The 27,940-nt window shown below is 36.1% G+C and overlaps 1 protein-coding gene and 1 pseudogene across 1 annotated transcript in view; one reads left to right on the top strand and one right to left on the bottom strand.

Moving 5' to 3' along the window:
• The window catches only part of LOC135320444 (H(+)/Cl(-) exchange transporter 4-like), a 31,441-nt gene extending 14,587 nt beyond the window's left edge, over positions 1-16,854 (bottom strand). The window contains exons 1-2 of the mRNA XM_064483569.1: positions 16,461-16,854; positions 15,947-16,069 (exon numbers count right to left, since the gene is read on the bottom strand). Of these exons, the coding sequence (XP_064339639.1) occupies positions 15,947-16,069; positions 16,461-16,547 (210 nt within the window). The 5' untranslated portion in view covers positions 16,548-16,854. The remainder of the gene's footprint in view (positions 1-15,946; positions 16,070-16,460) is intronic.
• Positions 16,855-22,989: 6,135 nt separating this feature from the next.
• Positions 22,990-27,503, top strand: LOC135320357 (single-stranded DNA-binding protein 3-like; annotated as a pseudogene).
• Positions 27,504-27,940: the final 437 nt, after the last annotated feature.

Raw genomic sequence — 27,940 nt, 5'->3', positions numbered from 1 at the left:
ACCATGCTACCCAAGGCAATACACAGTACAATCTCTATCAAAACACCAAAGACAATTTTTGCAGAAATAGAAAAATAATTCTAAACTTTGAATGGAAATACAAAACATTCTGAATACCAAAAATAATCTTGAAAAAGAGCAAAGCTGGAGGCACCATGTTCTCTGATTTCAAACTACTCTCCAAACAGTAAAGAAACCAGTATGGCACTGACACTAAGACACAGAGATCGTGGAATAGAATAAAGAATCAAGAAGTGAACCTACATTGCATGGTCAATTAATCTATGACAAAGGTATCAAGAATATACAATGGGAAAAAGACAACAAATTCAAAAAGTGGTGTTGGGATAACTGGACATCTATGTACAAAAGCATCACACTGTACTATTACACTGCATATAAAATAAACTCAAAATTGATAAAATATTTAAAGGTAAGGAATGAAAGCTTCTAGAAAAAAACATAAGTTGAACACTCTTTGACACTGAGTTTAGCAATATATTTTTTTTTAATGTGTCTACTCAGGCAAGGTAAACAAAAGCAAAACTAAACAAATGGAACCACATCAAACTAAAAACCCCTGTACAGTGAAGGAAAACAAAATAAAAAGGCCATTTGCTGAGTGGGATAGGATTTTTAGAAACACTATATATTATATGGGTTATTATACAAAATATGTAAACAGCTCATACAACTCAATATTCAAAAAATGAATTTAAAAATATGTATAGGACCTGAACAGACATTTTTCTAAAGAACAAGTACTGATGGACAACAAGCACATGAAAAGATGCTCCACATCACTAATCACCTGGGAAATGCAAATGAAAAACACCATGAGATATCACCTCACATTGTCAGAATGACTATTATTAAAAAGAAAACAAAAAAACCAATACTGGTGAGAGTGTGGAGAAAAGAGAAGCCTTATGCACTGTTGATGGGAATGTAAATTGGTGCAGCTGTTATGGAAAACACTATGGAGGTTCCTCAAGAAATTAAAAATAGAATACTATACAATGTAGAAATTACATTTCCAGGTATTTTTCCAAAGAAAATTAAAATAGTAATTCAAAAAGATGTATGTACCCAAATGTTCACAGTAGCCAAGAGATGGAAGCAAGCTAAGCACCCATCAATAAATGGACAAGGAATATGAGAGATATACATATCAGTCATTAAAAAATGAAATTCTACCATTTTCAAAAATGTGGGTGGAACTAGAGAGTATTATGCTTAGCAAAATAAGTCAGGCAGAGAAATGCAAATACTATAACATCACTCATATGTGGAATCTAAAAAATACAACAAATGTATATAACAAAACAGAAGCGGACTCATGGATATAAAGAACAAGCTAGTGGCTCCAGGGAAGAGAAGAAAAGAGAAGAGGAAGGTAGGGATATAGATTAATAAGTACAAACTGCTATGTATAAAATAAATCAGCTACAGAGATATATTGTATAGCATAGCGAATTATGGCTATTATCTTGTCATAACTTTAAATGCAATTATCTCTAATGTTGTATACCTGAAACAAACACAATATTGTAAATTAAGTATATTCTAATAATAATAATAATAATAAATTAAAATTATTTTTTTCCAAAAGAACAAGTATGGGAAGGAAGAGAGGTGGCAGTGTTACTAGGTTTTTCCATTTTAAGCCAAAATAAATCAGCAAAGGTGAATAGCTGCTGTAAATAAGTAACAATTCGCTAGAAGCAGCTTATTTGATTGTTGGGTCATATGGACCTCATCCTGGGGAAAGCAAGGATGTTCTGGCAGGAGAAATAGTTTGAACTCTTGGTATACTTTCAAAGTTATTTTCCAATCCCTAAGTAAATCTTTATTTTCTCCTATGCTAAACGTGATCTCTTGGTTTTACTTCTTGCAACTGCGTATTAATCTACAACTATCTCAAAATAAGGACTGTAACTTTAAATATACATTTCCTATGATTTGGTTCTGTTATCCATCCATTCTTGAGGAGATAGGAAAGGTGGAAAATACATACTTCCTTTTGTGCAACAGGCTTGGCATAAATTATCTTCATAAAAACACCTGTGACCTTGGAAACTTTTATAATTTAGGATAACAACATCTGTAACTGACTTTTAAAAGCAAATTACTTTTTATCTTTATATTTCTTGTGGGTCAGGTGATAGTTTAAAATGGCCATTTAAAGAGAAGTCCATCTCATAGAAGATACCCTATGGATGTGGAGAGAAGGGCTCCAGACACAACTGTATTCTCCTCATCTATTCAAATGCAAACACGCAGCAAAACATCCACCTGCCTAAAGAAAGAAAAAAATTTATTGTCAAGATACATGTGGAAGCCATGTGGGTCATACAAACCCAAGTCACAGTGCAAATCCACTTCATTACTCCACACCTACAAGGATGATTGCAGTTTAAAAAGTCATATACTAACAATATTATTGATTAGAACATGGGGAAACTGAAACCCTTGTATACTGTCAGCAGGAATTTAACTATTCTTCAGTCACTATAGACAATAGTTGGCCAAGTCCTCAACCTTATAGAGTTACCACATGAAATAGCAGTTCTACTCCTAAGTGAATGAAACAGATGTCTACACAAAAATTTGTATCCAAATGTCCATAGCAGCATTATTCATAATACCCAAAAAGTGGAAACAACACAAATGTCCACCAAACTATAAGAGGATGAGCAGACTGTGCTACATCAATGGAATAATACCCAACAGCAAAAAGAAATAAGGTACACACTACAATGTGAATAAATCTGGAAAAGTAATTGAGAACACACGAATTGAAAGAAACCAGTCACAAAGACTACATATCATATGATTACATTTATACGGAACGTACAGAATAGGCAAATATATACAGAGAGAAAATATACTACTGTTTATCTCAGCTTGGATGAAATGCAGACATTGGGTAAGTGACAACTAAGTGGTCTGATATTTCTTTTTGACTATGGCAATAATTGTGAAATTCTGTGAAAATTCTAAAACCAATAAATTTCACACTTTAAATGGATGAATCGTATCTGTATGGGATATAATTATCACGCCCAAAAAAGTTTTAGAAAAGATACATGTACCCATGCTCATTGCAGTATTATTCACAATAGTCAATATAGGGAAGCAACCTAAGTGCCACTGACAGATGATTGATATAGAAGATGTATATGTGTGTGTGTGTGTGTGTGTGTGTGTGTGTGTGTGTGTGTGTGTGTGTGTGTGTGTGTATGTGTTCCTGTGTTCTAGGAAACTTTCCTCTATCGACACTTCATATGTACTCTTTCCAATTACTTAAGGCCCGTAGTTCTCAAACTTGAGATGCAACCACATTTACCTGGATATTTGTTAAAAGACACACAGGTGGGCCCAACTCTGGAACTTTTGACTCACTATATTCACAATGAGCAGAAACTTGCTTTTGTAACAAATTGCCAGATGATGTTTATTCTACCAGTCAAGGGGTTACACTTGGAGAAACTCTTGTTACACCAATGAGCTGAATCTGAGCTAAGGTGAGCTACATATTACACAAAATTGACATCACAAAAATGACATATGTTTGAATTCCATCAAGAACAACTCAAGCTATATCAAGTTGGCCAAGTCCTTGTAACCCAGAGGTTTTCAATCTTGACAGCATTAAAAATCACTTAGCAACACCTTATAAAATATGTATCAGACCCCACTCAAGATCAATTAAACCGGAACATTAAAAAGTTAGTAATGGTTGTTAGAATCTTGTAAAAAACTCTACTAATGATTCTACTTGCTTTATCCTCACTTATCTTCAGAATATTTTTCTGAATAATAGGTAAAATTTTTATCTTACTGTCAAGAGGAATAAACATAAGAATATATTAAAATCTCTTTGTAAACAAAGTGCTATATGAATGTCATATCTTCCTCAAAGAAAAGGTACATTTTTGTATAAAGTAGGCTGTAATGCCTGTTTAGTATTAAAACAAAAACAGATAAAATTCAGGTACAATGTTAACTGTTAGAGAAAACTAGAAAACAGAAAACCATTTTAACAAGTTCCACTTACTCCACCAATACAATTATGTCTGCTTTTTCAGTTTTTAAAGGATCTCATCATATTATCTACCTAATAGAAGAAAGTTAAACTAATTTTGATAGCTATTCAGTGGTTTGGTGGCCCTATGAGAGCTTAGGAAGAAATATGTACAACTTTGATATTTATTTGTAAGGCATTTTGATTGCCCTCCCAAACCTTCTTAACTGAATCATGGTAAAGGGAAACATACAGGATCACAAAAGGTTGTTTTTTCCCCTGAGTTTTACTAACTAGAAATTTCTACCTTAGCACCATGCTTAAGACATTTTTATATTTTTTGAAGTGTAGTTTTACATTGTTTCAAAATAGGTAAGTTACAGACACATTCTTGTGTTTCATGACTTCTTGTGCTAAATTTTAGCCTAATAAATATTTGGTACCCATATATATATTTATGCTCTTCTGCTTTCCAAAACAATACAAAGCTACTGAAATGAAATTTTCTACCAAATTGTTTTTTATTCAATAATTTCCCATCAATTTCGAGTCAACGAAAAGGTTTTTTTTTTTCTTTTCTCATATCCCTTAAGAGGACTGGTTGTTGTTTTCTTTTCATGATTTAAGAGAAGCTAGAAAGAAACGCAATTGGTAAGCCCAATCTGTATTTATATTTGGGGGCCTTATTTTTAAATTAAAGTTATTATGCCCTTTAACAACATTAAATTAAATTCCAGTTAAAGATACTGGGGGGACTTCACAATGGCACATGATAATATCTACCATTTTTATGGTCATTCTACATTCCAGGCACTTTACAGTCGTTATCTCATTCAATTCTCAGTCAAGTTACTGGGATTAGAACATTAAATAGTTCACTCTACAAAGATAGGAAAATGCAGGCTCAAAGAGGTTCAATATCTTTAACAACGTCACAAAGACATGATGAAATGGAGCTGGAATTCAAGCACATTCCTATCAACTTTGCTATGGTTTCCTGAACACTCAATAAGGAAATTCTGTTTGTGTGTCTCCCTGAAAACTCAGTTTTAAAATTTGTATTGCATGTTTCTTCTACTTGATCTTAGTATATCATTTGCTTACAGAAGTTTCCATCTATGGCTTTAAATGCCATCGATATGACAATGACTTTCTTTGTGTCCCCAACCTTAATGAATTTCCTGAACTGCGGACTTGGATATTTCGTAGATACCTTTAACACAGCCTTTCCAAAACTGAGCTCCTTGCCTAATCTAGCACATCTCAACAAATGGCAACCTGCTTATATAGTTTTATATCCAGTCTACCAGCAAGTTCTATTGATTTTATCTTGGAAATATACCTAGAATTCAAGAATTTCTACAGCTCAAGCCCCTATCATCACTCCCTTATTTGCAACACCTTCCCCACCATCAGCTTCCAGTCTTGCTATCCCATACTCAGAATGGTGTGTATACAACAGAATTAAAGTCATGAAACTTCTCCAAATTCCAGAGGAATTTTTTTTTTTTTTGCCATATAAAACCCTAAATCATCTGCCTGTGTCCACCCTCCCCTCAAAGGAAAGTCAACCTCAAATCCCCACTTGCAAGCGCCACTGATCACCATGATACCTGCAGCCACTCACCCCTGACTAAGCCCTTAATGGTCCAGGCTCTTTCCACTTTCAGAACATTTGCACTTATTCTCCCCTCTGCACAGTCAGTCATATCCAATAAACAGACTCCCACCAATAAACAGAAGGGACAAATAACTCTAAGGGCCCTTATTAAATACCAGCTCTTCTAGGTCAAGTTTATGTGGTCATTTTTTGAGCTACTTTTTCTCCAAATTTTCTGTGAGGTATAAAGTTTTTCAAAATATCCTCTGACGTCACTGAGATGGCAAACTAGGAAACACTAAGATATCTCCCACAGAGACACTTTGTTAACAACATTATACAAGTCAGAATATCTCTCTAAGCACTCTAGAGATTAATTGTGCTCTGCAAACACTCTAGAGACTAGTGCAAAAGCACCTAGACAAATGTGAAAACAAGATGCAATTCCAGCAAAAGACATAGAAAAATTTTACGAGATTTTGTGCACCAGTTCATGTCTTTCTTCTTTTCCTGCTTAGCATGCCCATACCAAGGCTTCTCCCATAGGGTGGAAATTAAAAAGTAAGTAATGCATTCAACATTCTGACTAGTCTGGGAGCTACCCAAGGGACATGTTTCTGTACTGCATAACTCAGAACACTAATGATATCAGCAGCATAGCTCGAAAGTCAATAAAACCAGAAGCACTGAAGCATGTTAGAGCTATCGTAAACATACCCAAAGGCACAGAGAAGATACATTCCAGAAAAGTTTTGAGAGTTCCTAGAACCTCAGGGTTCCTAGATGGGCTAACTGCTAAAGGCCTCCCTGGTATGAAATAAGTCCATAAAGTCTGGGAGGGATCATTGTTTTTTAAAATGCCCAGATCTCAATTAAAGATCATAAGACATACCAGAAACAGGAAAGTATGGCCCAATAAAGGAGAAAAAATCTCCAGAAATCAGCCCTATAAACCCACAGATCTGTACACTGCCTAACAAATAATTTAAAAGAACTGTCTTAAGGATACTCAAGATCTGACAGAAAAAAAATTTAAGATAATTCCACCCCAAAAAAATTCATGGACAAAATGAAAAAGAAGCATAACTATAAAGCCAAAAAACAACTAAATATTAAATTCACTAGTGGTATTCAACAGCAGACTTGATCCAACCAAAATAAAACTCACTAAGTATGAATGCAAGTCATTTTAAGTCATCAAGTCTGAAGAGCAAAAGGAAAATGAATAAAGAAAAATGAACAGATTATCAGGGACTTATCAAATACTATCAAGCAGACCAATGTACACATTATAGGAGTCCCAGAAGGAGACGAAAGAGAAATAATGACCCCAAATTTTCCAAATCTGAGGGGGAAAAAATAGGCATACAAATTTAAGGGAATCATTAACTCCAACTGGCATGAAGTAAGAGACTTACACCAAGATACATCATCAAACTGTCAAAAATTTAAGACAGAATTTTGAAAGTAGCAAGAGAAAACCAACTTATCATTACAAGGGAGCTTCTGTAATATGATGAGACATTCAGGAGAAACTTTTCAGGACAAAAGATAGTTAGATAATACATTCAAAGTACTAAAAGAAAAAAAAAGATTCAATCTGGAAAAGCAGTCCTTCAAAAATTAAGGAGACAGTAAGATTTTCTTGGTGCCATTAACAGTCCCTACAAAAAAGCTAAAAGAAGTTCTTCAAGATGAAACAAAAGAATGCTACACATAGTATAAAGCCATACAAAAATATAAAGTCTTCCAGTGAAGGGAAACATATTGACAAGGATAGTAATCTATGTTATAGTAGTTTGGTGCATAATTTTACTTTTAGTTTTTGTATAAAATTTAAAATACACAGACTTTAAAAATAATCATAAACCTATGTTAATGTGTGCACAATATATAAAGATGCAACTTATTATTTCAATACTAAAATTGGGGGTAGAGCTATAAAAAATAGAATTTGTGTATACAATTTAAGTTCTTATCAATATTAACTAGAATGTTATACCATTAAGATATAGTATAATACTGAAATGGTAGCCAAAAGAAAGTATCTACAGAATATACACAGAAAAAAATGAAGGAATGTCAGAAAAAGAGATAAAAATAAAATCTGATACTCAGTGGATACTTTTCCAGCAGAAGCTCTCCAATCCCATATACCCTACACCACAGCTCAGAAACAGGTCTGGAAGTCTTTATTCCAACAACAGGGGAGCACATCCAGCACCTGCTGGGGCTATGACAACCACACAGAAAACAGGAGGCCCTGTTTAAGTAACCAGGGAATACTATGATCAGCACAACATCAATCACAGCCCCAAATATTGGGACAACAGATAGCACACATGGAGGAAAGATGTAACAGCCATCCATACTATAAACGGCCCTCACAGGAAAATTATTAGACACACACAATCTACACAGAGATGCTCCAACTTAAATAAAAGGCATTCAAGACCATAATTAATAACTGTCTTCCTAAATTCATGCAGTCAGTGAAATATAAGTAAAACAAAGAAGCAGAGAAACAACTCCCAATGAAAAGAACAAGAGAAAGCCCCTGAAAGAACAATGAAATAGACCTCAACAGTCTACCAGATCTTGACTTCAAAAAGGAGGTTATAAGAGCACTGAAGAAATTAAGAGAATTTATTAATAGAAATACAGAATTCTATAAAAAGGATATGAAAACTATATAGAGGAGACAATTAAATCAGAAAACTCTGAGATAAAAGCTGAGCTAAAGATAGTCAAAAGCAAACGTGATAATACAGAGGAGAAAATAAGTGACTTAGAAGACAGGATAATAGGAATCAAAATATCCAAAGTTAAAAATAAAAAAATAATTCTAAAGGCAGCAAGATAAAAATAAAGAGTTAGTTACAATGGGACCCCTGTAAGGTTTTCAGATGATTTCTCTACACAAACAGTAATGGCCAGGAAAGAGTGGCAAGCTATATTCAAAGTCCTGAAAGAGAAAAAGCTGCAAACTTGGATACTCTATCCAGCAAGACTATCCTTTATAATAGAAGGAGAGATAAAGAATTTCACAGACATTTTAGGACATTACAAAGGACCCAAGAAAAAACTAACAGAGTTCAGCAATACTAAACTTATCCTTAAGAAATATTGAAAGGTCTTCTCTAAATAGAAAAGAAGCAGGAAGCTATAGATATGAGAAAATCATAATTGGAAATACAATAACTACAATGAGTTGCAAGAGAATAAACATGAAGATGTAAAAGTGGACAGCAAAATCATAAAATGTGAGAGAGAGGAGGAGGAAAATGTGGATTTTCATTCTTCTTAGGATATTTTTGAGCCTATATGCTAAAGCAAACAGATATAGCAATGGGTTAATATACTTAAAAAACAGGGTAACTGAAAACAAAAACATACAGAAGAGTTACAAAAAACAAAAAGAAACTAAGCTAATACAAAAGCAAATTAATCAAACCACAAAAAATAATTAATTAATAAAAAGAAAGGAACAAAGAAGAATACCAAATCAACTGGAAAACTAAGTTTAAAATGGCAATAAACATACATCTATCAATAATTTCCATAAATTTCCTGGGCTAAGTGCTCCAATTAAAAAACACAGAGTAGCAACCTGGATAATAAAACAAGAGTCTACAGTATGTTGCCTACAAGAGACCTACTTTAGGGTGAAGGAGACATGTGGAGATGGAAAATGAGAGGATGGAAAAACGATACTCATGTCAAACAAAATGGACTTTAAAACAAAGTCCATAAAGAAAGATGGAGAAGGACACTATGTAATGATTAAAGGAGCAATACAAGATGAGGATATTACACTTGTTAACATATAAATCCAATAGGAGTAGAAAAATATATAAAACAAATACTAACAGACATAAAGGGAGAGACTTTGGAAACACAATAATAATAGAAGATTTTTAACACCCTCAGACAGAAAATCAATAAGGCACCAAAGAAACTAAATGACACAATTAAATAGTTGGAACTAGTTGATAATTTTAGGACATTACATACCCCCAAAACAAAATAAACATTATTTTCAAGTGTTCAAGGAACATTCTCCAGAATAGATCACATCCTTGGACATAAAGTAGCCTTAAAAAATATTAAGAGGATAGAAATTATTTCAAGCATCTTTTCTGAACAAAATGCCATGAAACTAGGAATCAATCACAGAAAAACAAAGAGGAAAAAATGAGTGCATGGAGATTAAACAATATGCTACTAGAAAATGAATAGGTCAATGATTAAATCAAAGAAGAAATTAAACAATTCCTTGAGACAAAGGACAGTAAAAACACAACCACACAAAATACATGGGATGAAGGAAAAGCAGTCCTAAGAGGGAAGTTCATAGAGATACAGGCTTTCCTTAAAAAACAAAAATAGCCTCAAATAAACAACCTAATTTACCTCTTAAAAGAATTAGAAAAAGAAGAATAAACAAAACCAAGAGTCAACAAAGGAGAGAAATAATAAAGATCAAGGAAGAAATAAATAAAATAGAGATTAAAAAAAAAAGTAGAAAAATATCAGTCAAGGAAGGGAGGGTATAGCTCAGTGGTAGACTGCATACTTAGCATGCATGAGGTCCTGGATTCAATCTCCAGTGCCTACACTAAATAAATAAATACATACATACATACATACATACATACATACATACATACATACATAAACAATCAATCAATCAAACCAAGTGCTGGCTTTTTAAAAAAGTAAGCAAAATTGACAAACCTTTGGCAAGTTTCACCAAGAAAAGGGAAATGACACATATAAACAAAATAAAAAAGGAAATTGGAGAAATGACACCAACACTACAGAAATACAAAAAAAAAAGACAATAATGTGAACAACTACATGGAAACAAATTAAACAACCTAGAAGAAATGGACAAGTTTCTAGAAACATACAGTCCACCAAAACTGAATCAAGAAGAATCAATACTGTTAAAATAGCCATACTGCCTAAGGCAATCTACAGATTTAATGCAATCCCTATCAAATTACCCAGGACATTTTCCACAGAACTAGAACAAATAATCCTAAAATTTATATGGAATCACAAAAAAACTCAGAATTACCAAAGCAACATTGAAGAAAAAAAAATGAAGCTGGAGGAATAACCCTCCCAGACTTCAGACAATATTACAGACCCACCAGTAATGAAAACAGCATAGTGCTGGCACAAAAACAGGCATATGGATCTCTGGTTTTATTTCTGGGCTCTCTATTCTGTTTCATTGATCCATATGAAAAGGAATATATATATATATATATATATATGTATATGATTGAAACATTATGCTGTATACCAGAAATTGACACAACGTTGTAAACTAACTATACTTCAATTAAAAATTTAAAAAAGAAAGAAATATCAACAACCTAATGTTACATATGAAAGAATTGGAAAAAGGACAAACTAAACCCAAAGCTAGATGAAGGAAATAACTCATTATGGCAGATATTAGTGAAATAAAAGACAGAAAGACAGTCAAAAAAATCAATAAAAGTGAGTTGTTTTTTGAAACAATCAACAAAAATAGACAAAAACTAAGATAGATTACCTTAAAAAATAGAGAAGATTCAAATAACTAAATTTGGAAATAAAAGGCAAAGCATTATGATGAATGGTACAGAAATAAAAAGGAATATGAGAAAAAACTACAAATGATTGTATACCAACGAATCAGATCACTTGGGAAAAAAAAAAAAAGAGTTACTAGGAATATACAACCTACTAGAGCTGAATAATAAAGGGAAAACATCTGAACAGATCAAACTAGCAAGGAGAATGAATCAGTAATTAAAAACCTCCCAACAACAACAACAACAATAAAAGCACAGGACCAGGTGGCTTCATTGGTGAATTCTACTGACTATTTAAAGAATAATTAACACCAATTCTCCTCAATATTTGCTCTACCCTCACCCCCAATGAAGGGGTAACTAACTAATTCTAAAAGGCCAATATCACCATGATCCTAAAGCTGGACAAAGATAAAACAAGAAAGCACACTATACACCAATATCCCTGAATATTGCCTTGATAGAAATTCAATGTGATCCCTATCAAAATCCCAATGGAATTTTTTTTCAGAGAAAGAACTGATCATAAAATTCATATGGGATTTCAAGGAACCATGAATAATCAAAACAATTTTGAAACAAGACTGATTTGGAGGTCCTCACACTTCCTAACATCTAAATTTGTTACAAAGCTACAGGTATCAAAATAGTGTGGTACTGGCATAAAATCAGACATATACACCAACAGAATAGAATACAAGTCCAGAAATAAACTTTAATACATACAGTCAAATAATTTTCGACAAAGTGTGAGGAATTCCCAGTGGGGAAAGGACAGTCTCTTTAACAAAAAGATTTTGGAAAATCTAGATATTTATATGCAAAAGAATGAAGTTAGAAATGTATTTTACACCAAACAGTAATTCCAAATAATTAAAGGCCTAAATATAGAACCCCAAACTAAAAGAAAACACAGAGAAAACGTTTTATGTGAATGGATATCACAATGACCTCTTGGGTATGATACAAAAAGTATAGACAACAAAAATAAAAGACAAATGATGTTACTTTAAACTTAAAAACTTTTGTTCTTCAAAGGACACAATCAACAGTGTGGAAAAGCAATATACAGAATGAGAAAATATTTTCAAATCCCATATCTGCTAAAAAGTTAATATACACAGTATATAAAGACCTCCTACAGCTCAGCAACAAAAAACAAGCCAATTAAATGGGTAAACAACTTAAAAAGACATTTTGCCAATTTAGTTATAAATGACCAACAAACATAAGATGCTCAACATCCCTACCACCAGAGAAAGACAAGTCAAATGCATACTCATTATATCCGCTATTGGTGGAATTGCAAAATTATGCACCCACTATAGAAAGTAACTTGACAGTTTCTCAAAAAATGAAAATAGAACTACCACATGATACAACAATTCTAGCTGTGGACATATATCCAAAATAATTAAATGTAGCGTTTCAAACAGATATTTGCACATGTTATGATGATCATAACAACATTTTGTGAGGAGGTGAAAGCAACCCAAATACCCAGTGTTGGATTAGAGGGGTAAAAAAAATGTGCTATATACACAATGGTATATTATTCAGCCTTTAAAAAAAAGTCCTGTCACATGATACAACATGGATGAACTTTGAGGACATTATGTTAGTTGAAATAAATCATTCACCAAAAGATAAATAGTATGACTTGACTTATGTAAGGTTCTTAGAGTAATCAAATTCATAGAAACAGAAAGCAGAATAATGGGACAGAAAGTAGAGGCTAGGGTGAGGAGAAATAGGTACAGATCTTCAATTGTATCAGACAATTGAATTCTGGAGGCCTGTGAATATACTTACAAATACAATATTACTTAACAGTACAGAACTACATATCCTTTAAAATTGTTGGAACAATTTTATTTTTTGCCACAAGATAGATGATAAATGCATAGACAGATCAGATAATAGACAGATAGGTGAAAGTGCAAAGACATGATTCAAACCCTGCAGTTCTTAAAGTATTAATCAGAAAACTTTCTATTAAAAGGATGAAAGAATGAAGAATTTTACATTACTCCTCAAGCTGTCCTCTCCAGCATCTGTACAAAGGGCAGATAAACAAATGACTTGGGACAAAGGTCCTAATTAATCACTGTAAATTTTGCTCCAGTAGGAATCACCCACGAAGCTAAAAATAATGAATTCTTAAATTGGCCAAGTTGATGTCACGATGTAATGTGACAATATTAAGGTTGGGCCTTTAACTCCAGCACTCACCAGAATCAAGTTCCCAGAGGTTCGATTGGGAAGAAACAGGCTAAGAAATCAGTATTTCTTCTGTTTAACACAGAAATGCTATTTTAACTTCTAGAGTTCACATATGTAATTTTTAATAAAGTTCCAATGTTTCTGTGGTGTTTTTTAAAAAAATCTTGTATTGTGTGGTCATCCTGACACCAAACGCAAATAGATCTCATGAAAGCTGCACACAGCCTCATTCCAGCACTTCTGAAATGGCATATAGATAGTTACTACTGGGCAAGGGAAAAGTGGAGTCTGATTAACGTTCCCCAAGTTAGGTAAAGATATACAAGCTCCCCCCTCAAGAAAACCATTTGTAAAGTTTTAAGTTAAGTCTGATAAGTCACTGCCCACATGAAATTAAAAAACTATATTATTACTATTACTTGAAATTCAATAATTCTCACGTAAGAAAAACAGACCACTCACGAGTTTTCATTTTCTTTGACTTATTAGGTCAAAAAAACAAAAACAAAAACAAAACAAAAAAAAAAAACGGCCTTTTCCTCTGTAAGGTATTTGGAAAGTATTAAATAGAACACTTTGAAATTATTTGGTTGTAAATAAAAGCGAATGCTAAATATTGAATGATTTGCTTTCAAAGTACATCCACCTTTCCCTAAAAGTGACACGCACATCTGCCTTCCCAGTACATGTGTTCAAAAAGCTTAGGAGACATTTTTAATGTAACTTTTAATATCTTTCATCTTGTGTCTTTCAACATGCAACATTATTTTTAGACAAGTTTGTTTTGCCTCCATATCCCGGTTCTACTTGTCTTGTTCATCACATCACCAGGTATCGCGGATGAAGCTCTACATTCGGATACAGCAAACACCTTCGGAATCCTCCCCCACCCCCGCATACTCCAAGGAAGTGACAGAGGGGCCCAGCAGCACATTCTCCAGCAAGCTTGTCTGAGGCTGGCGCGGGTGGCTGAGTCAGGGCTCCAGGAGAGGCGGGCGGTTGGCTCTTGTAGTCACTCTGCAAGCCCCCTACCCTGGCCTCAACCTGCCTGCCTGACGCTGGGCTCTGTTAAGAAGAGCCTGAACCCCGCGGGCATCTCCACGCTAATACTGGGGAGAGGAAGCAAGTCCCCTCCGTGACCTTGGCCCAGAGTCAACCCCCGCCTCCCTCTCCCCAGCCTCAGCTGGAGGAGGGGGGATTCTGCGGTTTCACTGACCTTTGGCTATCTGTTCCCTGTTTCTGTGTCTCCTCTGAAGCTCCCTGTTTCAGCTAACGGGGTGTCCTGGATTGTAGGAAGCCAGGCTACGATTAAGACTCTTCAGGGATCCCACATAGGGGAGTTCAGCGAAGATTTTTTAGGACTGAAAGTACAGGAGAATCCAGCTTCATTCACATCGTTCCACTGAAAACCCAAAAGCAACACTAATACTAAGATCTGTTACTCAGTACTTACTGCTGTGAATGAGTCAACAAATTTCATACTATTTCAGGACTGAAGATTACATTCTCTACTACAGGATGATCTTGCCATACAGAAGTGGCTACCTGATATTATTTTGGAGGAGGCCAGTTAACTACAGAAACAGATTTTCCATCATTTGTCAGACTGATCTGACTTGCACTTCTTTAAGTTTTATCAGGTGAAACATATCAGTATATTTCCTTCTGTTGGCTAGAAGTCTCATAGAAATTCTCTGAAAGCTAGGTTTTTGTCCAAAATGAGCATTCTTACCAGAGCTAAGAAATGAAGGATTCTGATTGGAAGTTCTATGTCAAGTTCAACAGGAGCTGGGTGGGGAAACCATAAAGTTCTAAGACAGCAAATGGAGGAGGTCAGAAAGAGACAGAGAGAAGGTAGAAAAGCTAGTGAAAGGACACACCCCTTGATTGATAAGGTCATTTCCCTCATATCTTGCTTACTGAAATCGATAAAAACTGTTCATTTATGTCAGTCCACAGTACCTTAGCAGTGTATACACTGACTGAACATAGTGTTTTAAAGATTGTTATTATCATTCCACTGATAAAACATGGCAAGGGAATTTAACAAGCAGGAAATTTTCTCAGCATTAAAGCTGCGCTATTGACCCTTTATAAATTACACCAAAGATGTATTTACAAAACATTACAATATTACCTTTACACATATGGTTACTGAACTGTGATTCAATAGACTTAACTTATATCTGGTTTACAAAGTCAAGGATTGATCACCAGATTAGCACCAGAGCACAGTGAAGAAGAGTTTAAATACTGAAGCTAGACTATTGTATTTAACAACCAGCTCCTAAATTTGGTAATTTGGGGTACATTACTTAACCTCTCTGTGCGTCTGTTTCCCCAGCTATCAAATAAAGAACAGCAGTACCTACCTCACAGGCTAAGCTCACTGTGGGGACTGAATGAGGCAATGATATCAAAGTCTTGGAACCGTGCTTAGCACACAAGCGCTATAGAAGTATCTGCTATTCTCATCACCGGCACAAAAATCCGGCCACCACTCACCTCTGGAATACCGGAGCCACAGGCGTATGGTGCAAATACCCGGACCAAGGAGACGGCCAAAAACGCAAACAGCAACGCCCACAGGATGTACATTAGGTAATTCAGAATGTACGCACTGGAACCCTGAAGGAGACGCAGAACAAGAAGGAACACGTGAGCGGCGACAGACCCGAGGCATGCGCCCCAGGCGGGGGAAGCCGGCGCTGTGACTGGATCACGCAGCTCTCCTCCCGCTCCCCCGGCGACAAAAAGGCGGGGCTGGTTTTGTCAGCTGTTGCTATTGCTACGGTCGTACACACAGACGCCCAGACACAGCCCCGGCTGCTTCTCCGGGAGCTGTCTACACGCACCTTCTAGAGGTGAGATCCCCACCGTCACGTACACTGCGACAGCCGCGGGGTTTTAATCACTACTTGCGCTCAAGGTCATGCAAGGGGCCTCAGAAAAGTCTGCCTTGGAGACCCCGGAGGTTTGCGTGGTCTCGTCTGCGGTGGATCGGCCTCTCTTGGCTTACCTGAAGCCGCACCGCCAACGAGTAAGTGCGGGAACTGCATTTCGGGATGCTGCTTCTCAGGTGTCCCTGGCCTGGCAGAAGCCGCATCACCTGTGCATGCGCTAGAAATGCAGAATCTCAGGCCCAGCCCCAGACCAGCAGAATCAGGGGCTGGGGGTCCGTGACACAAAATGCATTTCAACAAGCCGCCCTGTTGTGGAAAAATGTGTTACAGCTCAGTTGTGACAGCAACCTGGATCAGCAGCCCTCTGAGAGTTGGACAACTCAGGTTTATTACACTAGCGGGCCCATAAGAGTTAACACTCCAAGCTCTGGACTCTGTCTGTAGGTTTATACTGGCTTTTATAGGCTGCCAGTTTACACTTTGCAACATCATATGCAAATGAGGTATAACAAAAATTGACTAATTAGGAACAAGCTTTGTACAAATGGACCAATCAGGAGAGAATAACCAATCAGGAGTGAAGGAAATAACCAATCAGAAGTGACCTCATGGAACCGGCAGACTTTTAGGGGTAAGTTAGCCATTTCAGAGGCAAAAAATGAGATAGAGCCTCTGGGCCAGGGAGGTGGATGATGCTAGCAGGAGAGTAGTGGTCCTGCCTAGGGGTCCTGCCTGTCTTTTTATGGGACTTCTCACCTCACTCCAGGGGATATTGATTCAAGCTGACATTCCAGGGACATTCCAGGAAAACTTGATCTCCTTCATAGTAATTCATGGAACCATCTATTCCAAATTATCTGATGTGTGGGGAATGCTTTCCAATCCAAATGTGGGGCCTATGTAGGGCCTTTGAGGCTGAGGACCTGGTCTGCTGGGTGGAAACCACATTTCTCCAGGCCTCAGCTCCATGTCACCATCTGGATCCCTCCTGTCAGAAGAAAGCAAGGACACCTACAAGCCAGGCCATGGATATGGCCACATGTATGCCTAGAAAACAGAAAAAAAAAAAAAAAAAAAAAAAAAAGCTCCCAGGGATCACTGCCTTTATAATCACAGATACTTACATCAAATGTGGTGAGAAATCAGAACAAAGAACACATTTCATCCAGTTAAAAATGTACTTTTTTGAGACTAAAAATTATGTCTCACTCATGATAACAGTAATTCTTTCAATTAAAGTATAAATCTTAGAAATGGTTGTAAAACTGGATGGCCATATTTCTCCCTCCTTCCCCCCAGCCCCAAATACCAAAAGTAGGAGATGAGAAATAAAACATGGCACCCAGCCAAGTCTACCAGCCCACTTTCATCAATCCAAGTAGAGAATTTATTTTTGGAAGTAATGAAGAGAGATTACAATGTGAGAGATTTCAAGATTTTAAGAAAACTGAAATTGTACCAATCATCTTTTCAGACTACAACACTATGAGGTTAGAAATCAACTACAATAAAAAAAAAAAACCCTACAAAAAACACAGACATATGGAGGCTAAACAATACACTACTACACAACCAATGAATGATGGAAGAAACCAAAGAGGAAATCAAAACATATTTTGAGACAAATGAAAACAAAACCATAATGACCCAAAACCTCTGGGACACAGCATAAGTAGTTCTCAGAGGGAAGTTTATAGCAATACAATCCTACCTCAGGAAACAAGAAAATTGTCAAGTAAACAACCTAATCTTACATTTAAAGCAACTGGAGAAAGAAGAACAAACAAAACCCCAAGTTAGTAGAAGAAGAGAAATTATAAAAATTAGAGCAGAAATAAATGAAATAGAGACTAAAAAAACCACAGAAAAGATCAATGAAACTAAAAGCCAGTTCTTTGAAAAGACAAACAAAATTGATAAACCTTTAGTCAGACTCATCAAGAAAACAAGGGAGAAGGCCCAAATTAATAAAATCAGAAATGAAAAAGGAGAAGTTACAACTGACACCACAGAAATGCAAGGGATCATAAGAGGCCACTAAGAACAACTATATACCAACAGAAATGACAACACAGAAGAAATGGACAATTTGTTAGAAAGGTACAATTTGTCAAGGCTGAATAAAGAAGAAATAGAAAATATGAATAAACTAATAACCTGTCTTGAAATTGAATCAGTAATTTAAAAATTCCCAACAAAAGTCAAGGATCAGATGTGTTTACCAAACACATACAGAAAAGTTAACATTTATCCTCCTGAAACTATTCCAAAAAAACTGGAAAGGAAGAAACATTCCAAATTCATTCTAGGAGGCCACCATCACCCTAATATCAAAACCAGACAAAAATATCACAAAAAAAGAAAGTAACAAGCCAATATCAGTAATTAATATAGATGCAAAAATCCTTAATGAACAATAGTAGCAAATCAACCCCAACAATACACTAAAAGGATCATACACCATGATCAAGTGGGATTTATCTCAGGAATGCAAGGATTTTTCAAAATCTGCAAATCAATCAATGTGATACACCACATTAACAAACTGAAGAAAACCATATGACCATCTCAACAGATGCAAAAAATGCATTTGATGAAATTCAATGTCCATTTATGATAAAGAAAAGAGTCTCCAGAAAGTGTGCATAGAGTGAACACATCTCAACATAGTAAGTCCATATATGACAAACCCACAGCTAACTTCATATATAATGGTGAAAAGCTGAAAGCATTTCCTCTAAGATAGGACCAAGACAAGAATGCCCACTCTCACATTTATTCAACATAGTTTTGGAAGTCCTAGCCATAGCAATCAGAGAAGGAAGAGAAATCAAAAGAAAACCAAACTGAAAAAGAAGTAAAACTGTCACTATTTACAGATGAAATAATATCATTTATATATGGAATCTAAAAAAAAAAAAGAAAAAAGGATACAAATGAACTTATCTATGAAAGACAAACAAACTCACAAACATAGAGAACAGACTTACAGTTACCAAGAGGGGAAGTGGTTGGCAATAAACTGGAAGTCTGAAGTTTGCACCTCTTGGGAAATGATGGAAATGTTATGTATCTTGAGTGTAATGGTGGTTTCATAAGTGTATACTTCTATGAAAATTCATCAAATTGTACATTTGAAATATGTGTAGTTTACTGTACAGAATTTATACAATAAAGTTGTTACTTAAAAAAAGATTAAAAAAAGATAAAGAGAAGTAAAGACTAGTCAGACTAGGGGAAAATATTTGAAAACTTATATCCAACAAAAGACTTGTATCAGGATATATATAAGAAATGCTTATATCTTGATAATAAGATAAAAACTTCAATGCAAAATGAAGAAAATATTTGAACAGACAATTTACCAAAGAGAGAAAAATATATATACACACACACAATACATATACACACATATGCATTTATATATATATATGCAAATATGCACATGAAAAGATACTCAACATTGTTAATCATTAGAGAAATACAAATTTAAAACGTTAGATACCTACTAGAATGTCTGAAATAAAAAGGCTGACTATACCAGGTGTTGGCAATAATACGGAGGAAACAATATTCACAACTGCTGGTGGAAATGTACAATTATACAATGACTTTGGAAAACTAACAGTTTCTTATAAAGTTAAACATATATATACTAAATGATTCAGTCATTTCATTCCTAGGAATTTATCCAAGAAAGCAAGTATTCATGTAAAAGTCTGTATATGATTATTTAAGCTACTTTATTTGTAATAGTCCAAAACACTAAACAATCTGAATACCCACAAACAAGTGAATTAATGAATGAAAAGTGATACATATGGATGAAGAATACTACTTAGCAATAAAGAGGAATGGATCATTTGTGAACAACAACAAAAGAACAACCGGATTCAATTAGACATTAACTCTTTTCTTTTCCTGAGGTAAGATTTTCATAAAGATCTGAAGCTCCAAGTGCCACCTAAGACCCAGTCTATGGTTCACAACTACATCCCCTAAGATATTTGCATGAGAGAAGTGGTAAAAGAAGAGTCTCTTAACTGTTCTTGTAAGATATGCTGAAAGATGATAACTTCAACCACAGTGAGATACTATTTTACACACACTAGAATGACTGTAATCAAAAAAGATAACAAGTGTTCACAACGATGTGGAGAAGTTGGGATCCTCATACATTCCTGCTGGGAATGTAAAATATTGCAGCCACTTTGTAAACCAGTCCAGCAGTTCCTCAAGACTTTCCATATGACCCAGCTATTTACTTTGAGGTATATGCTCAAAACAACTAAGAATGTATGTCACACAAAATCTTGTACACAAATAAATATTCATAGCAGCACTGTTCATATTTGAAAATGGAGAAATATCCATGTTTCATAGATTAGATGACTTAATATTGTTAAAATCTCCACACTACCCAAAGCAACAATATACACATTCTTCTCAATTGCACATGAAACACAGATCACATGCTGGGCCCGCAAACACAAGTCTTAATAAATTTAAGAAGATTGAAATCATTTCAACGACCATTCCAACCGTAGTTATATAAAACAAAATCAATTACCTGAAAAAAATTGGAAAATTCAGAAATACATGGAGATTAAGCAACATGGTATAGAACAATCAGTGGATTAAAGAAGAAATCAATACAGAAATAAGAAATACCTGAGACAAATAGAAATTGATATAAAATATACCAAACCTTAAGGGATGTAGCAAAAGTAGTTCTAAGACAGATATTCATAGTGATAATTGATACAGGCATCAAGAAAGAAAAACTCAAACTCCCTAACTTTATACTATACACAAAAATGAACTCAGAATGCTTTAAAAACTTGAACATAAAACATGAAACCATTAAATTCCTAGGTGAAAACAAGGGAAAATCTCCTTGACACTGATCTTAGTGATGATACTTAAATGTGACACCAAAAGGAAAGATAACTAAAGCAAAAATAAATAAATGGGACTACATCAAAATAAAAAGCTTCCCCATAGCAAAGGAAACTATCAACAAAATGAAAATGCAACCTACAGAATAAGAGAAAATTTTACAAATAAATATCCAAAATATATAAAGAATATAACTCAATAGCTAAAAAAAAAACCCCACAAATTCAAGTAAAAATGGACAGAAGATCTGAATAGACATTTTTCCAAAGAAGACATGCAGACAGCCAAGAGGCACATGAAAAGATGCTCAGCGTCACTAACCATCAAAGAAATACAAATCAAAACTGCAATGAGAAATCACCTGACATCTGTCAGATGGCCATCACCAAAATGATGAGAAATAACAAGGGGTGGCAAGGATGCAGAGAAAAGAGAACCCTTTTACACTGTTGGTGGGAATGTAAATTGGTGCAAATTGGAAAAGAATATGGATATTCCTCAAAAAAAATTTTTTTAAACTTCCATAGGACCTAGCAATTCCACTCCTGAGTTTTTCTCCTGAGAAAATGAAAACACCAGATAGAAAATGTATTTTCTCTCCCATATTGACTGTAACAGTATTTATAATAGCCAAGATATGGAAACAAGCTAAATGTCCTCATATGGACAAAGAGAATATTCTTCAGTCATAAAAATTCAGTCTTGCCATTTTTGATAGATGGACCTTGAGAGCACTGGACAAAGTAAAATTAGAGACAAACAAAATAAACCCATCAATGCAGAAAATAGATTGAACCCATAGATACAGAAAATAAATTTTGTGGTTCCTAGTGACAGGGAGTGGGATGTGGAGCAAAAATGGATGAAAAGCATCAAAAGATATAAACTTCTAGTTATAAAGTAAAAGTCCTAGAATGTAATGTACAGAATTGTGAATATAGTTAATAATTCTGTATTGCATGTTTGAAAGTTGCTAAGACAGGATATCTTAAAAGTTTTCTTCACAAGAACAAGAATTTTAACTAGATTAATTGTGGTGAACTTTGCACAACATATGCAAATATCAAATTACTGTTTGTACACCTGAAACTAATATTACATTATAAATCAATTATGTCTCAGAAAAAAAGGTCTAAATGGAATATTACACTACCATTAAAAGGTACTAATACATGCTACAATATGGATAACTTTGAAAATATTATTTTAGGTGAAAAGGCCAGCAAAAAGGTCACATATTACATGATTCAACTTATATGAAATGTCCATAATGAAAAATCTAAACAGATACATAGTAGTTCAGTTGTTGTCTAGGGCTGAGGGTTTGGGAGAAATCAAGAGTGACCACTAATGAGTATAGCATTTCTTCTTGGAGTGATAAAATATTCTAGAATTGGTTGTGCTGATTGTTCCACCTATATGTGAATGTACTAAAACTACTGAATTATAAACTTTAAACGAGTAAGTTATCCAGTAAATGAATTAAATCTAAATAAATCTTTCATTAAAAAACAAATGAAAACTTATCTTTTCACCTCAATTGGAAGACATAAAAGTAGCCCTGTTTCTTTGGCATGATCAACAAACCATCCACAATAAGAAAAATGAAACCAAACACAGATTTAAACAGGTTATGTATAAAACACATGTATATATTGCACATGAAACAGTGGGGAAGGATTTTCCAACTGAAGTTTGAACACTACATCTAGAAAAGCCAAGCAGCAAGCGGTACTAGTGTTAGCCATGGCCAATGATGAAAACACATGTGTGCAGGTAAGAGCATGAAGTTCATCAGCACTGGCTGGATTCCCACCCAAGATCTTCCCACACACCCATCTCCAACTGATTAACTAGCAGTTTCAACCATTAGTGCCACAAAGGATATCTGCCCCTGTCTTCAGACATGGTCTCATTGGAAGTCCAGCAGCACTGCTCATTGCTGTACCAGAAGGCAGACAAGCAGACCCCTTCCTTCAGGTCGGTCATCCAGTTGTTGGAGAGATAGATGACTCAGCCAAGTTACTTGGAAGAAGAAGAGCCACTAAGAGGAAGAGACACAAGACCAAGCAGTAAAGACACATGATTGGGTCCAGTTCAGCCCACATGGAGGGAGGTTGGGAATGAGAGGCAAAGATGCATGCTCCTTGGGCTGTCAACCCACAGGAAGCCTCTTTCATCAATCTTGAAATCATCTGAGCAAGTAGCAAGGTACCTAGCATGGCAAAGGCATCATAATGAGATGCACAGGTCAATAATATGCTGTCCTTGGTGGGTTAATTCACAAAAGAGGAAGAAATAGACAGGTCTGAACTCATCACAAGCTCTAGGGCCCTAGTACTTTTGTAATTCATGCCTTCTACATTTTAAAAATAGAGTACATAAGTGACATAACCCTACTTCTCCCTTTCATTACCTCCTCTGTTATTATTCAGATCACCAACATGGAATCATTCCTGGCCTAGTCCACTGCAAGAACCTCCTTCTTAGTCTCCCTGCTTTAGTCCATTAGGTTCTTCATACTATATTATTACAAGCTTTCAAAACTGCTGATCAATCAATTGATCGATGCAACCCCCTACTAAAACACCTGCTTTGGTTTCACATTTTTGGGGGGAAAACACCCAGTTCCACAGCTGGCCCCTTAAATATTTCCAGCTTCATCTCTTTGCATCACAAACCTGCATACTTTGCCCTCTCAATGATCCTGGATTAAACAGCCTCCCCTCTCTACACCGTCTCCAACCCAGCAATCTTATATTTATTTTGTAGATTCCAGCAATTACATCTCCTCCTTCAAGAAAATTTCTCTGAGTTCCTAAGTCTGAATAAGGCATACTTCCTATGCAATCCCCTTTCACTGTATGTATCACAGCCTGATACAGATATACATATACAAATAGTATGATTGATATAGATATACATATACATATATAGATACAAATATGTTCCCACTAGTCTAAAAGTGGGAGTAAAAAGATTTTGTTGTCTGGTTTGTGTCCCATGGTGGGAGTCACACCACACATCCAGACCTCGTGTCCACTCCAAGTGGGCAAAGGCCACATGCTTTCTCCATTGTTGTATCCATGCCTGGTATATACTTGGAATCATGTATCCATGTTGAAAGAATGAGTGCAAATAAATGAATGAAAATCATAAAACTGACATCCAACCATTCAGTTGAGTATATTTACTAAGCAGTTACGCACTATGTGCCAGTCATTATTCCATGCCCTTAGGATACAGCAGAGAATAAAACAGACTCAAGTCTGTGCCTTTGCAGAATTACATGTCATGAGGGGAGAAAGACACTAAACAAAATAAAAAAGTAAATTTGGGGCTTCATTATAAGAGTCTAATAAGTGCTAGAGAAAAAAATTAAAACAGGCTAAAATGAGGCATCTGCAGACTGGTAGGTCCTGAAAAGATTAAATGTAGAGTTACCATATGACCAAGCAATTCCACTCCTAGCTACATTCCCAAGAGAAGTGAAATATACATTCAAACAAAGCTTGTGTACTAATGTTTATAACAGTAGTATTATTCACAATAACAAAAAAAAAAAAAAATGCATAAATCTTGAGAACATTATGCTTATAAAGATGTCAGACACAAAAATCATGTGATACACAGTTATATATATTTTATACACACACACGCACACACATATATGTGTATTGTATATACATAGATTTTATCTATCACTAGTGTATAGATAGATAGATTGTCCACAATAAGTGAATCCATACAGACAAAGAGTTGATTAGTGGTTGCCTAGAGCTGGAAAAAAGAGAGTGTTGATGGACAGAAGATGATGAAGTCAAATTTAAATTAAATGATGTCTAGGTTGCATAACTCTGTGAATATACTCAAACCATTAAACTGTGCACTTAAAGTGTGAATTTCTTAAATGGTAAATTGTATGGTATGTGAATTATATCTCAATAGAACTGTATAAATAAATAGGTGTGTGTGACAGAGACTGAAAGTAAGAAATCAAGCAAGCAAAGTGGTAGTTGAAAAAGATGAAACTGGATAGGGAGGGATATATTTCAGACAGATGGTTATAGAATGCCTCAAGTGAAAGATTGTATTTGAACAAAGACCTTAAGACAAGTCAGGAAGGAGCCCTACAACTATCTGGGGCAGGACTCAATGTTCACCACAAATCCCTTCACTAGTCATTCATGCATAACCACATTTTCCCACAGGCAATCTTCTTGACTGATTCTGACAGTACTGGTAGTCTCAGCCTTCCTTCTGTGCAACAACAGCGACACTGAGTGGTAGCTCATGATAAATGCACTGAGGAAGAGAGAATGGTTGGGTTACACTGGGGTTCAAAATATAATGGTCAGCCAGTAATACCACTCCTGGGTGTATATCCATAAAGAATCCTACTTCAAAAAGACACCTGCACCCCAATGTTCATAGCAGCACTATTTACAATAGCCAAGACATGGAAACAGTCTAAATGTCCAACAACAGATGACTGGATAAAGAAGAAGTGGTATATTTATACAATGGAATACTATTCAGCCATAGAAAACAATGTAACACCATTTGCAGCAACATGAATGTTCCTGGAGAATGTCATTCTAAGTGAAGTAAGCCAGAAAGAGAAAGAAAAATACCATATGAGATCGCTCATATGTGGAATCTAAAAAAAAAAAAAGGAAGACAAATGAAACTTATACATAAAACAGAAGCATACTCACAGACATAGAATACAAACTTGGGGTTGCCAAGGGAGATGGAGATGGGAAGAGATAAACTGAGAGTTCGAGATTTGTAGATACTGACAGACATATGTAGAATAAACAAAATTATACTGTATAGCACACAGACATATATACAAGATCCTGTGGTAGCTCATAGTGAAAAATAATGTGACAGTGAATATATGTATGTTCACGTATAACTGAAAAATTGTGCTCTACACTGGAAGTTGACAGAACATTGTAAACTGACTATAACTCAGTTTTTAAAATGTTAAAATAGGGGATGCCAGGCTGTGGACCCCTGAGTCTTCTCCACCAGCTGAAGAATAGGAAAGCGAATACTACATAGCATACTGATTTTCCTCACTTTTGAGGTGCATCCAGGTCAAAGAATATTTTAATCACATTAACTTTGAATATTATCGTATTCTTCCTCTTGTATTTACTTGTTGATAAACCCATAGATCTGTTTCTGTTCCTGCAGTGGCTCTCAATTTTGCATGCAGGAATCACTTGAGGATAGTGGAGGCTTTTAAAATCCACATCATCTTCAGAGATCCTGTTTAAATAATAACCCATGGAGTCTGTGCAGCTGTATTTTTTAATTCCCCAGCTGATTCCATATGAAAGTGTAAGAACTAACAGAAATATGAGTGATATTAATGTTAGCCGGTCAAAACCCAGCTCTTTATTAAAAATAGCGCATCAGGGATGCCAGAGGCCCCATCCTGCCAGGTTTCTTTCTTGGTCCTCCAGGGTCACAGCCCTCATCGCACGGACAGCCTCCACTTCACAATCTCAGCAGCATGATGGGACCCCAGAGTCAGCCTTTTGTCACGGCGATACGCCGGCGGCCCCCGCCCCGGATTAGAATGGGAAACCAGCCTCCGGGAGGAGTTCCTTGGACACAGCCATTGCTGCCCAATTCCATGGACCCTACGCTACAACCAGGGCACCCCAACATGGAAGAATCAATGCAGGGAATGAACTCTTCTCAAGGCCTGGGGCCCATGGGACCTGGCCTACAGAATTACTGCAGCAGCATGAGACCAAATCCCTCTGCGCGGTCATGCCCGGGGTTAAAATGGGCCCGGGAGCTGGCAGACCGTGGCCCAATCCTAAAAGTGCTAACTGAATTCCATACTCTTCCTCATCACCCAGTACCTACGTGGGACTCCTGGTGGTGGTGGTGGCCCCTCAGAAACACCCATCATGCCTAGTCTTGCAGATTAAACAATTTCCAGTGACAACATCTACACACAATGATTAATCCGGTGCCGCCTGGAGGCAGAGGGTCCAATTTCCCAATGGGTCTGGGCTCGGACGGCCCTGACGGGAAGCATGGGCGGCATGGAACCACACCACATGAAGGGCTCGTTAGGGTCAGGTGACATAGATGGACTTCCAAAAACTTCTAACAACATAAGTGGCGTTCGTAATCCTCCAGGCACCTATTGAAACCACTCCAAGCTAGGAGGAAAATCCCTCCACTCCTTCCTGAATGACAATTATTCCCCGAGCATGAGGATGAATGTGTGATTCCCCCGCCCCCCTCTTCTCAGAGACTGTAAGAGAGCTGGCATTGCAGGCAGGAAGATGCCAGAAATTATGCAAGAAATGAGGTGTCATTACCCAGGAGCTAGGGGAGGGGCATCCCCTGCTCCTCCTCAACCTCCACCTTCTCCTCCACTACCCACCGTTCCCAATTTTAGTTTCATATAGTTAAAAAGGCCGAACTTTTTATTCCATTAAGGACAAAATTCAAAATAAAAATGTATTTCAAGTCAATGACCAGAGAAATCCCACCCCATGTCCTTCCCCTAAAGGACCTTTTATGTATGTGACTTTTTTTTTGTTGTTTTTTGTTTGGGGTTTTACTGTTGTTGGGGTTTTCTTAAATTTGTTTTCATGAGGGATTGGGGCGGTTACGATGGAAGCTTCTAGCAAGCCCCCTCCCCATCCCACCTTAATCAATT

The sequence above is a fragment of the Camelus dromedarius genome, chromosome Y (genome assembly GCF_036321535.1).
Source record: "Camelus dromedarius isolate mCamDro1 chromosome Y, mCamDro1.pat, whole genome shotgun sequence".
NCBI lineage: Eukaryota > Metazoa > Chordata > Mammalia > Artiodactyla > Camelidae > Camelus > Camelus dromedarius.
The sequence above is the reverse complement of the archived record's forward strand: the minus strand, read 5'-3'. Positions and strand labels throughout refer to the sequence as shown.